Below are 12,205 nucleotides of genomic sequence, written 5' to 3'. Positions count from 1 at the left end.
TGGGATGGGAGTAGGGTATCTGAAAGGTCCTGGAGCTAAGCACAGATGCTAGCAGCCCTAACTCCCTGATATGGTTTGGCTGTGTCCCCACCCAAATCTCATCTTGAACTGTAGCTCTCATAATTCCTTCATGTTGTGGGAGGGGGCCAGTGGGAGATAATTGCATCACGGGGGCGGTTTCCCCCATACTGTTCTCGTGGTAGTGAATAAGTCTCACGAGATCTGATGGTCTTATAAGGGAAACGCTTTCGCTTGGCACTCATTCTCTCTTGCTGCCACCATGTAAGAAGTGCCTTTCGCCTTCCACCATGATTATGAGGCCTCCCCAGCAATGTGGAACTGTGAGTCCATTAAACCTCTTTCTCTTCCCAGTCTTGGGTATGTCTTTATCAGCAGCATGAAAACAGACTAATACACCCCCTTACCATGCTGGAGATGCTCTTCCCTAGCCCCCTGGATGGCGTTATTCCAGACCTGGGCCAGGAGTCCCCACACTGTCCCCGGGACATCATACCTTCCTTTCACAGGAGTGGCTTGGAATGGATGGTTGGTGGGTAGACAAGGGCTAGTCCTGAAGCTTCATGGATAGAGCAGAGGACTTTTTGCTTAAATGACATGTTTATTGGTGGTGCTTTGGAGAGCGGGGAACTTTCTTCTCTGAGTGGCTTCATGCATCTCATGCAAGTTTAGACTCTACATTCTGTTGCGTCACAGTAATCAAGGCCATAGGCCTGGCCAGCTCCCCTTGCCCCAGCCTGCTCCCACACCTTCAGGGGGACCCCAGGCACAGGGAAGCCCCCCAGAGCACACCAGTATGACAAGAGCTTCAAAAAGGCACCTAAAAATAGCTTTCTAGCCCCTCCCTTTCTTCTTAGGGCTCAAATTCACGATCTGAAATGGAGGGGGCTTGGGTGTGGGGCTGCAGGCAAGGGGCCGGAGCACACCTCTTGCTCTTGGACCTCAATTCTGGCTGGACCTTGCGGCTTACACCCTGACTCTCAAACCAGGTCACCAAACATTTTTCTCCAACCCCCCACTAGTCCTCCAGGAGTTGGCCGGGGATGGGCAAGGGTAAGATACTGTCATCCTGTGGCCCTGACCTTCTCCCAGGCTGTGCAACACACACAGACAGAGACAATTGCGTGTGTCTCTAAGGGAACATTAGGTTTATTTCTAGTTAGGCTGAACTCCTGGGGAGATGGCTGGTGCCACCATAAGTCCTCGGTCTGGCCAGGGGACCTGAGGTGGCACTGTCCGGCAGCCTGGGAGTCAGCCTCCTTTCCAAAGATTAATGCCAGGGGGTCAGGTAGTTGACACGACTGTGGAGAGAAGTAGGGGTGAGGTGGGGGTTTCCAGGGTGTCCTAGGGGAAAAATCAGGCTTTTCCCCTCTAGGATCTGAAAACACAGCTTCCAGCCAGCCTCTATGTGGCTCAGGAGACTTCAGTGGCTCCCTGTTTTCTGTATTTTCAGCTGTCCTCCTTAGCTTTCAAGCTAACCTCCCTCCTTTGACTGTGCCTCATCCTTCTCTCCCATTGATACCTAACTATGAACAGCTTCACCCATTTTTCAATCATTTAGTGAACCTACTCTGTTAGGCATCATATGGTAGCAAAACCCAGAAACGTTTCCCCGTGTGGGAGACGGGAAGGCTAGTTTCTGTCAATAATGACAGTGCAATAGTCTGAGTATTGCACTCAATACTCAGGGACACAAAGGTAGTGACCAATGGGAGGGAGTGTGAGCCGGTGGGGAGAGGCAGAGGGTGGGGGAAGACTTCAAGGAGGATGGCACATCTGGGCCGGGCTTTGAAGAGCATGAAGGAGGCCGGGCACCATAGCTCACGCCTGTAATCCCAATACTTTGGGAGGCTGAGGTGGGTGGATCATGAGGTCAGGAGTTCGAGACCAGCCTGACCAACATGGTGAAACCCCATCTCTACTAAAAATACAAAAATTAGCCGAGCTTGGTCGCGCGCACCTGTAATCCCAGCTACTCAGAAAGCTGAGGCAGGAGAATTGCTTGAACCCGGGAGGCGGAGGTTGCAGTGAACTGAGATCAGGCCATTGCACTCTAGCCTGGGCGACAGAGTGAGACTCCGTCTCAATAATAATAATAATAATAATAATAATAATAATGGCACGAAGGAGTTTTCCAGGCAGAGGAGGAAGGGACATCTAGGCGCTGAAACAGCACAGGCAAAGGTGTGAAGAGTGCTTGGTCTGCTGGGTTTCGGGGGAGTCTAGTCTTGCTGGAGTGTACAAAGTGGGGCCGGGAGGGTGAGAGATGGCTTAGTTATGAAAATGTTTGAGTATCCTGCAACCTCTTGCAAGAGGTGCTTATCTTGGAGATAAGAACTCTTGTTCTTATCTTATCTCTTTACTTGTGGGGCGACCCTGCCGGGAAGACCACTTAGCCCCCTCCCTTAGGGCCTCTCCGCACCCTAAAAGGCAGATTCTTGGCTCTCTCCCTTGTGTTTCTTATTTGTCTGTTTTCTCTCCTTCTAGGTAACATCCTCGCCCTATCCTTTTGGCCTCCTCCAGTCAAACCTGGTGGGATGTGGACCCCCTCCCGCGTCCACCCCCACCCCAGTGGGCTGCACATTTGCCAGGGGCGGATCTCTCCAGAGCGAAGCAGCTCGCGCCCTCCCAGGAGGGCCCCTCCTCCTCGCCAGGCCTCGCTGGGGCAGGGGGGTTTCAGAGTCAGGGAGCCCCGAGGCTGTCCCCAGCAGTCGGATGGGAACGTGGTTGGCTGTGGGGCGGGACAGGACCGTTCCCCTACCTGTAGCTGGAGCCGAAGCTTCGGAAAGTGTTCCTGGGAAAGAACGGGGCGGGTGAGCACGAGATGGGAAGGGGCGACCCTCTCTGGGCGCCTCACTCGACCTCGGGAGCCACCCCCTCTCCCCGCCATCCCTCCTGAAGGGTTCCATGGCGCCTTCACCCAATGCGAACGCCTCCACTCCGCAAGGGTGGAGTTGTCAGGGAGGGCAAGGTGCTCCGTTTAGTAGGAATTACACATGTATTCATTTGAAATTGCAATTTGTTTCTGGTGTATTGGAGCCAATTTTTCCCAGTTCTCACGTTTTCAAGGGGCATTGCCTGTGCGCTAGGAAAGCGGCCCAGACCTCATCCTCCCTCCCCCAGATATGGGGTCCCCGGGCGCGTGGCGTCACTTACAGGGAGTCGAAAGGCAGGGGCTTCTGTCCGTAGCGGTCCAGGCTGGGGTTCTGGTTGAGGCAGTACTGAGACGGGCAGCAGGGATAGGGGCGCAGTGAGTCGGGGGAGCACGGACGCCCTGCCCACGCCCCACACAGGGCTTCCTGCTAGAGACCGTGGTCCTGAAGACTGGGAGGCCCTGCTCTGGGTCTCCTCCCCCTTCAACCCCCGGCTTAAGCCGCTCCCCACCAGGACCCCCCTCTCCCCGCTCAGGGACGGGTCTGCGCGCAGCGCTCCCTACCCGCCAGGTCTGGGTCACGTCGGGCTTCAAGTACCGCACCGCGTAGCCGCTGAGACCCTCCGCTGCGAACAGAAAGCCCCTCTCGAGCGCTCATCCGCCCCCCAGGACAAGCCCCGCCTCCTCATCTAAGCCCCGCCCACAATCCAGCCCCACCCACAAGTGTTCGGAGAACAGGTCCCGCCTCCGCTGCCCCACCAGGGCAAAGCCCCCGCCCCGAAGGCTCCGCCTGGCTCCGCCCCCTCCCCAAGGGCAGTCCTGCCTCCAGATCCGCGCGCAAGTCTCGGCTCCACCCACCGCAAGTGCCACAGCTTCATCTCAGCGGCCCCGCCCTGTTTCTGCCTGGCCCGCCGCCTGCGTTCCCGTCCGCAGTCCACGTTCCCTGCTCCAGCCCCGCGGCCCACCTGCCCGGTAGTTCCTTCAGCGGCCCGTAGACTGACCTCGCTTCCTCAGGCAAGGCAGCTTGAACTCCCCGGCCGAGGACACGAAGTGGGACCAGTCCTCGATGGCGCGCGTGAAGCAGGGCCAGTCCACTCGGTTGATGCCTGGCGCGATGGGCGCCAGCTTTCCCTCGTGGTACCTGTTGCGAAGCTTCTGGCCTGTCGCGGTGATGTCCTGACAGGGCCACGGGGGTCAGGCCCGCGCGGCCGTAGCCGCAGGAGCCTAGGGAAGCCATCCCAGTCCATCCCAAAGGCCTCAGTTGACAAGTGGCCCGGTGCATTGGACCGAGGGGGCGCCCGAAGTCGTGAACCCGGATGGGGTGATGTGGGGAGCGGGAGTCCCAAGCAGGCACCTGAGAAGGTGCGCGGGGTGTAGATCCCAGGACCAGAGGTGCTTGGGGCTGGTGCCCCTTAGCAAACCCAAGGGCAGGGCAAAGGACACTCACCAAACACTGCAGGGGTTTGTTGGGGACCCCAAGGAGTGTAAAATGGGCGTTGTCAAATTCATCTGTTGAAACAAGAGAAAGGGAGAAGAGGTGTCTCCTTCACCAGTGGTCAGAGGTCATAGGAGAACTTTGGCCCACACTGTACTTTAAAAATTTTTTGAGGCCGGGCACGATGGCTCACACCTGTAATCCCAGCACTTCAGGAGGCCGAGGCGGGTGGATCACTTAAGGTCAGGAGTTCCAGACCAGACTGGCCAACATGGTGAAAACCCATCTCTACTAAAAATGCAAAAATTAGCCAGGCATGGTGGCGAGCACCTGTAATCCCGGGTACTCGGGAGGCTAAGGCAGAAGGATCACTTGAGTCCAGGAGGTCGAAGCTTCAGTGGTCATGCCACTGCACTTCCACCTGGGTGACAGAGCAAGATCCTGTCTCAAAAAAAGAAAAAAAAGGCTGGGCACGGTAGCTCACACTTGTAATCCCAGCACTTTGGGAGGCCAAAGCGGGTGGATCACTTGAGCTCAGGAGTTCGAGACCAGCCTGGGCAACAAGGTGAAACCCTATCTCTACCAAAAATACGAAAAATTAGTTGAGCGTGGTGGCACGCGACTGTAGTCCCAGCTACTAGGGAGGCTAAGGCACGAGGATCACGGAATCCGGGAGGTGGAGGTTGCAGTGAGCTGAGATTGCGCCACTGCACTCCAGCATGGGCAACAGAGCGAGACTCTCTTAAAAAAAATTTTTTTAATTTGACAACTTAAAAAAATCTAAGATAAAATAGTATTCACATCTTACCCTTTGCAACAGAATAAAACTCCAAAGATTCCAATGTAAAAAGTGAACATGGGCAAATTCTTTTATAATCTTGGGATGGGAAAGGCCTTAATAATTTTAATTAAAAATCCAGAAGCTTTAAAGAAAAGATTGATAAGTTAAATACATAAAAATAAACTTCTACATGGCAAAAACAAATGTCAAAAAACAAATGGAAAAAATATTTCCACTTATTTTACAGATATTAATATTAATATTAATTAATATTCCTTAATATTGAAAGAGTGCCTAGAAATCAAGCAAAACAAAAAATGTCACGTATGGTGGCTCGAGCCTGTAGTCTCAGCTACTCAGGAAGCTGAGGCAGGAGGATTGCTTGAGCCCAGGAGTTTAAGGCTGCAAGTGAGCTGTGATCATGCCACTGCCCTCCAGCCTGGGTGGCATAGCGAGACCTTGTTTTTAATAAATAAATTAACAAGTTGAGGAATTTCTCTATACAAGAACTCCAAGGTGCAGACGGGTATATACAATATGCTACCATTTGCTTTAAAAAAAATTTTTTTTTGAGACAGAGTCTCGCTCTGTCGCCCAGGCTGGAGTACAGTGGCGCGGTCTTGGCTCACTGCAACCTCCGCCACCCAGGTTCAAGCGATTCTCACGCCTCAGCCTCCCGAGTAGCTGGGATTACAGGTGCGTGCTACCATGCCTGGCTAATTTTTGTATTTTTAGTAGAGATGGGGTTTCACCATGTTGGCCAGGCTGGTCTCGAACTCCTGACCTCAAGTGATCTGTCCACCTCAGCCTCCCAAAGTGCTGGGATTACAGGCGTGAGCCACTGCGCCCGGCCTACTGTTTGCTTTAAAATGGTAGACTAAACATAGACTGTTGGAAACAGAGAATATATATTCAGGTCATCACCTTAACCAAATAATCAAACTTAGCATCACAAATAATGTGAAAATGAAATTCTGTGCCTCCTGCTGCAGCATTATGGCAAACACGGCATCTGTCGCCTGTGAAAGATTCTGGCCAGCAGTGTTTAACCTGGTGATTCAGGTCTCTACACCTAGCTGCTGGTTTACAGAAAATAGATTAACAAGATAAGAAACACCATGAAGAAACAGTGGCTCAAATTCACCATATGGGACTGTCTACAACACAACTGTTGGAGACTTTAAGAAGTCAGTATGATGGTGGGCAATGGAAACTGGGTGGACTGTTTTAGACTAAGACGAAAGACATAACAAGTAACTGAAATACGTAATCCTAGATTGAATTCTTGTTCCAAAAAATCATTTTAAAGCCAGAAAAGACATCTTTGAGGGCAATTGGGGAGATTTTAATATGGTCTGGATATTAGATGTTGTAGAAGTATTGTTAGCTTTCCTAGGTGTGATAATGGTATTGTGTCATGTAGAAGGATGTTTTTGTCATTGGGAGCTGCTTGCTAAAGGGTGTCCAAGAATGTAAGAGAGAGGGCGAGAGAAGCAAAAATATGGCAAAAATCAACTGAAGCAGGAGGAAGGTGGTGGGTACTCATAGTAGTATTCTTTCAACTTTTCTCCATTTGAAAATGTTTATCATGTAAACTAAAAATAAAATCCTGAGGTCTCCGCAATGTATTGACTGAGCGGACCCCCCTCTTGGCTAAGGGGATCCCCCAAAACCTTGAAAAACTGAGTTCCCAGCCATAATGGGACAGGAGGTCAGACATGCTTCATTCCACCCCTGCCTTTTTGCGGTTTAGACACAATAAATGACCAGCATTAATGTTAAACTAGCAATCACAAGGCCAGGTGCGGTGGCTACGCCTGTAATCCCAGTGGTTTTGGAGGCCAATCACTTGAGGTCAGGATTTTGAGACCAGCCTGGCCAACATGGTGAAACCCCATGTCTACTAAAAATACAAAAATCAGCTGGGCGTAGTGGCACACGCCTGTAGTCCCAGCTAGCTACTCAGGAGGCTGAGGCAGGAGAATCACTTGAACCGGGGAGGCGGAAGTTGCAGTGAGCCGAGATCGCGCCACTGCACTCCAGCCTGGGTGACAGAGTGAGACTCTGTCTCAAAAAAAAAAAAAAAAAAAAAAAAAAAGAGAAAGAGAGAGAGAGAGATTACAAGACTAAGAGAACAGACTCTTTGTGGCAATAAGATACCAAATTATTATTATTATTATTATTATTATTATTATTATTATTGAGACGGAGTGTCACTCTGTTGCCCAGGCTGGAGTGCAATGGCGCGATCTCGGCTCACTGCAACCTCCGCCTCCTGGGTTCAAGCAATTCTCCTGTCTCAGTCTCCCAGTAGCTGGGATTACAAGCACACACTACCACACCCGGCTAATTTTTGTATTTTTAGTAGAGACAGGGTTTTACCATATTGGTCAGGCTGGTTTTGAACTCCTGACCTCAGGCGATCCACTTGCCTTGGCCCCCCAAAGTGCTGGAATTACAGGCGTGAGCCGCCGCGCCCGGCCAAGATACCAGATTATTAACAGGACCTAAGGCCATGCCAGGCAAGGGTTAAGTCACGCACCCCTACACTTAAAGAATAAACTACAGGCTGGTCGTGGTAGCTCACGCCTGTAATTCCAACACTTCGGGAGGCTGAAGCTGGAGGATCACTTGAGCCCAGAAGTTGGAGACCAGCCCTGGCAACATAGTGTAACCCTGTCTCCACACAAAACGAACAAACAACAACAACAGCAACAAAAATAGCCTGGCATAGTGGTGTGTGCCTGTAGTCCCAGCTACTCAGGAGGCTGAAGTGGCAGGATCACCTGAACCTGGGAGGTCGAGGCTGTAATGAGCCATGTTTTTGACATTGCACGCTAGCCTGGGTGATGGAGAGAAACTCTGTCTAAAAAAACAAAACAAAACAAAATGAAAAGCAAAACACAAAAATAAATAAGCTATGTTTTAATTGCCATGAGGTTTTTCTTTTTCTCTAGCCCTGGACTTGAGATAAGCAATATTAAAACAATTACATCTCATACAGCTCACAGATGCTGATGAACTGACCCCCTGATCCACCAGCCACAGCTATGCCTTTGATTGCATAAGAGGCTGATTTCAGTAACTTTCTCCAGGTAAGAAGACCACCAACCATGGACTGGTCCTGCCCAGCATACAGAGGCTGCTCACTTGCTGGGCTTCGCGTCCTGAAAAGAACTTTTGACGTATAGGGACTAATTGTAATACATTTAAAGGTTAAGTCTCCACCTCAAAGCGAACATGGGTTGTATGTTACATGCATGTTTGTTCAATATGCCCATGTCAGTACTATCTTCATGAATATTCATAGCTCCTCCTATAAACTATTGAATATGTATGTTTAGCCAACCCTTTGAACACAAAGCTCTTACCCAACCCCTCCTCCTTTGACATGCCTATCTTTGGGCTTAAGCTGGACGCACACTTTCCAGCCTGTAGGATGGCCACCTGGCAGCTATAACCCCTTGTAAGAAATAAAGTCTCCTTTTCTAAACTTATACATTTATTTTTATTTTTTGAAGATGGAGTCTCGCTCTGTCACCCAGGCTGGAGTGCAGTGGCTCCATCTCGGCTCATCGCAACCTCCACCTCCCGGGTTCAGGTGATTCTCCTGCCTCAGCCTGGGAGCTGGGATTACAGGCACCCGCCACCCCGCCAGGCTAATTTTTGTATTTTTAGTGAAGACGGGGTTTTACCATGTTGGCCAGGCTGGTCTCGAACTTCTGACCTCACGTGATCTGCCTGCCTTGGCCTCCCAAAGTGCTGAGATTGTGGGCGTGAGCCACCGTACCCTGCCTAAATTTACAAATTTCTGAGTTTTCAGTTAACAGTAATAAAAAGTTGGGGAGCAAAATAACATGTGTTTATATTCCCATTAGTAAACCAGGGAGAGACATCAGAAACTAAGAATGTTGGCAGGGGGTGGTTACCTGTATGCGGGGGCAGTGGGAGTGAGCCTTGTTGCTGTGCATATTGTTATAGCATTTTGAGCTTTGAAGTTCTGACTATTACTTTTACTTAAAGCATATGCTTACAATAAAATACATATCTACATCAGAGCTTTCCTTAAAAATCTAGATTCCTGGCTTCTCTCGGAAGCGGGAAATTGGAAGAACTGGTGACCTGGCTGGCCCCTCCAACATAGCAGAGTCTGCGGGGAACCCCGTGGCTGCCATTTAAATAGGGCAGGTGTGGGTGCCCCTTTTCCCTGTGGAGTTTTCCTTCCCGACAGCCTCCTCACCCACTTCCCTCACTTGTGTTTCCCATCAGGGCCCGTGTGGCAACTCTGGGAATCTCCGTGCGGTCTCTGACACCCTCAGCCCACCTGTCACCCAAGCTGGAGCCTAGGTATGGGCCTGCACTCCCCCTGTTCGGCCTCCTACCCTGCCCCGCCTGCACCTACTCCTGTTGACTTTATCTGCTAAATACCTTCTAAATCCCTCCACACGCAAGCTCCTCAGTCCATGCGGGGTTATTCACTAGGCCCGTGGGGCTCTTTTGCCCTGAAGGCCCACACGTCCTCCTCTCCTGCATGGGGGCTGTGAGGAGAGGTCTTTCTCTCTCTTTTCCACATACAGAGATGCTTGGGCAGAAGTTGTTACTGTTATGACTCCTACCACTGCACCTGTCAACCTCTGTCCAGTTCTCTCTCCATTGATTACAACAGGCTAGGCACAGTGGCTCATGCCTGTAATCTCAGCACTTTGGGAGGCCAAGGCAGGAGGATCGTTTGAACCAGGAGTTGAGACCAGGCTAGGCAACATAGGGAGACCCTGTCTCTACAAACAATTTTTTAAAATTAGCAGGGCAGGATGGCACGTGTCTGTGGTCCCAGCTATTCGGGAGGCTGAGATGGGAGGATCATTTGAGCCTGGGAGGTCGAGGTTGCAGTGAGCTGTGATCATGCTACTGCACTCCAGCCTGGGCGACAGAGTAAGACACTGTCTTCAAAAAACAAAACAACAATAACAACAATGGCATCAGCAATACTTTTTGAACACCTATTATGTGCCAGGCACTACTCTAAGTGCTTTTTTTTTTTGAGACAGAGACTCACTCTTGTTGCCCAGGCTGGAGTGCAGTGGCGCGATCTCGGCTCACTGCAACCTCCACCTCCCAGGTTTAAGCAATTCTCATGCCTCAGCCTCCCAAGTAGCTGGGATTACAGGTGCCTGCCACCACGCCTGGTTAAGTTTTGTATTTTTAGTAGAGATGGGGTTTCACCATGTTGACCAGGCTGGTCTCAAACTCCTGACCTCAGGTTATCAGCCTGCCTTGGCCTCCCAAAGTGCTGGGACTGCGCCCAGCCTCTAAGTGTTTTTTGTGCCTTATCTCCTTCTAACCCCACAACAACACTTTGAGGCAGGCCTTGTCAATTATCCTCATTGTACTGAGCAGTAAACAGAGGCTCAGACCTGGCCAAAGTGTCCTGGGCAGGGAGCAGCAGAGCTGGGACTGGCCTCTTTCATCCTTGCACCTGTCTCCCTCTTTCCTGAAACCATCTGCCCCTTCCCCAAAGGGGATCCTACACTGGTGGCCTAACCTTTGCGGCAGTAGGTGGTGGACTGGCAGTGCTCATCAGGAAGGCAGGCCTTGACGGTGTCCCTGTCCATGTGGCGCAGGGTGGGCAGGGCTGGGTGGTAGAGCTGCTGCTTCACGCCCGCCAGCTGGTTGCGCTGCCGCTCCATGGGAAGCAGGATGGCCGGGGAGGCATACACATGTGTGGAGCCATCGTCCCAGGGCATCAGGTCGATGATGCGGGCCATAGCTGGGGGGCAGAGGGTTCTAAGGGGCTCACCCTGGGCTCATGCCGGCCAGACACCCTTCTCTGCATGAAAACAACCTTGGCCAGTGCCGATGTCTACTTGCCAAACATTTATTTAGCACCTACTGTGTGCCAGGCCATTTTTCTGGAGCTCAGCATGAGGTGGCAGGAACATTCAGATAACAGAAGATAACAGAGACAACCCTCCCACTCCCCTTCCAACACACACACACACACACACACACACACTCACACTCACATTGTGCCATGGCTGTGAGGGAGGTCAGTACAGAGTGTGTGTTTCTGGGGAGGCTGGGGTTGGGACATTCAAGGAATGGTCTAAAAGAGGTGGTATTTGAGTCTATTCGTTTTTTTTTCTTTCTTTCTTTTCTTTTTTTTTTTTGAGACAGTCTCACTCTCCTGCTCAGACTGAAGTACAGTGGCACCATCTTGGCTCAATGCAACCTCTGTCTCCTGGGTTCAAGTGATTCTCCTGCCTCAGCCTCCTGAGGAACTGGGATTATAGGCATCCACCACCACATGTGACTAGTTTTTGTATTTTTAGTAGAGACGGGGTTTCATCGTGTTGGCCAGGCTGGTCTCGAACTCCTGACCTCAAGTGATCCACCCGCCTCAGCCTCTCAAAGTGCTGGGATTACAGGTGTGAGCCACCTTGCCTGGCGAGTCTATTCTTAAATAATAAGCAGGAAAGTGCAGCAGCAAGTGGGTTCAGAATGTAGCTTAGTATGCCGTATACCTCTGGGTGAATAATTATGGACTTGCCCTAGCTAAGATATTTACCCAAAATTCTACAGATTGACTCAGAAAGATTTTCAGGAAGGGGAGCAACATGATATATTTAAACTAGAAAAGCATTACTGGATATCCAGTGCCTCCCTTTAAAAAGCAGATAGTCCCAGGAGCCTTTCAGTCATTTACACTTTAGTGAGAATTTGTTGAGACAGCTTGCTTTCTTCCTGACCCTGAGTTAGAGGTGAGAGGTGGAGGTGGGAGCTAGGGTGGCAGGAGGAGAGAGGACCTTAGATCATGGAGGAGCAGGGAGGGGGCATGGTGACAAGGCATGGGGAAGCTGCCTTAGGGGATGTGACTGCCTGGGGAGGGACAGGGAGGGGGATCACGGATATGGGGAAGAGAGCAAGGGCTCCCTGCTTCTGACTCACCAATAGCAGCTACCTTATCTGTAGGGCCCAGGCCCAGGTGCACAGGCTTATAAGGACTTTCAGTTCTTTGACTGCTCAATGGGCAGAAGAGGAAGGGAGGTGGACGAGCCCTTATTATGGACAGCAGCAGAATAAAGGAACATTGTGCACAGAC

At 51.0% G+C, this 12,205-nt stretch overlaps 1 protein-coding gene across 1 annotated transcript; it reads right to left on the bottom strand.

The window, feature by feature from the left end:
• Positions 1-1,143: 1,143 nt before the first annotated feature.
• On the bottom strand, positions 1,144-12,181 carry SPMIP8 (sperm microtubule inner protein 8). The gene is made up of 8 exons (XM_016929938.2): positions 12,052-12,181; positions 10,649-10,873; positions 4,338-4,399; positions 3,892-4,066; positions 3,455-3,516; positions 3,175-3,239; positions 2,780-2,812; positions 1,144-1,319 (listed from the first exon to the last, which is right to left on the bottom strand). The coding sequence occupies exons 2-8, from the start codon at positions 10,869-10,871 to the stop codon at positions 1,289-1,291; spliced, it is 651 nt and encodes a 216-aa protein (XP_016785427.2). The 5' UTR covers positions 10,872-10,873; positions 12,052-12,181; the 3' UTR covers positions 1,144-1,288.
• Positions 12,182-12,205: the final 24 nt, after the last annotated feature.

This window comes from Pan troglodytes, chromosome 18 (assembly GCF_028858775.2).
Source record: "Pan troglodytes isolate AG18354 chromosome 18, NHGRI_mPanTro3-v2.0_pri, whole genome shotgun sequence".
Lineage (NCBI taxonomy): Eukaryota > Metazoa > Chordata > Mammalia > Primates > Hominidae > Pan > Pan troglodytes.
The sequence above is the reverse complement of the archived record's forward strand: the minus strand, read 5'-3'. Positions and strand labels throughout refer to the sequence as shown.

Coding starts and splice junctions, on each gene's coding strand:
- SPMIP8 (XM_016929938.2), bottom strand. CDS start 10,871: ATGGCCCGCATCATCGACCTGATGCCCTGGGACGATGGCTCCACACAT. Junction 3,517..3,891: donor GCCTTGCCTGAGGAAGCGAG/GTCAGTCTACGG, acceptor TTCTGTTCGCAG/CGGAGGGTCTCAGCGGCTAC. Junction 3,240..3,454: donor ACGTGACCCAGACCTGGCGG/GTAGGGAGCGCT, acceptor TGCCCGTCTCAG/TACTGCCTCAACCAGAACCC.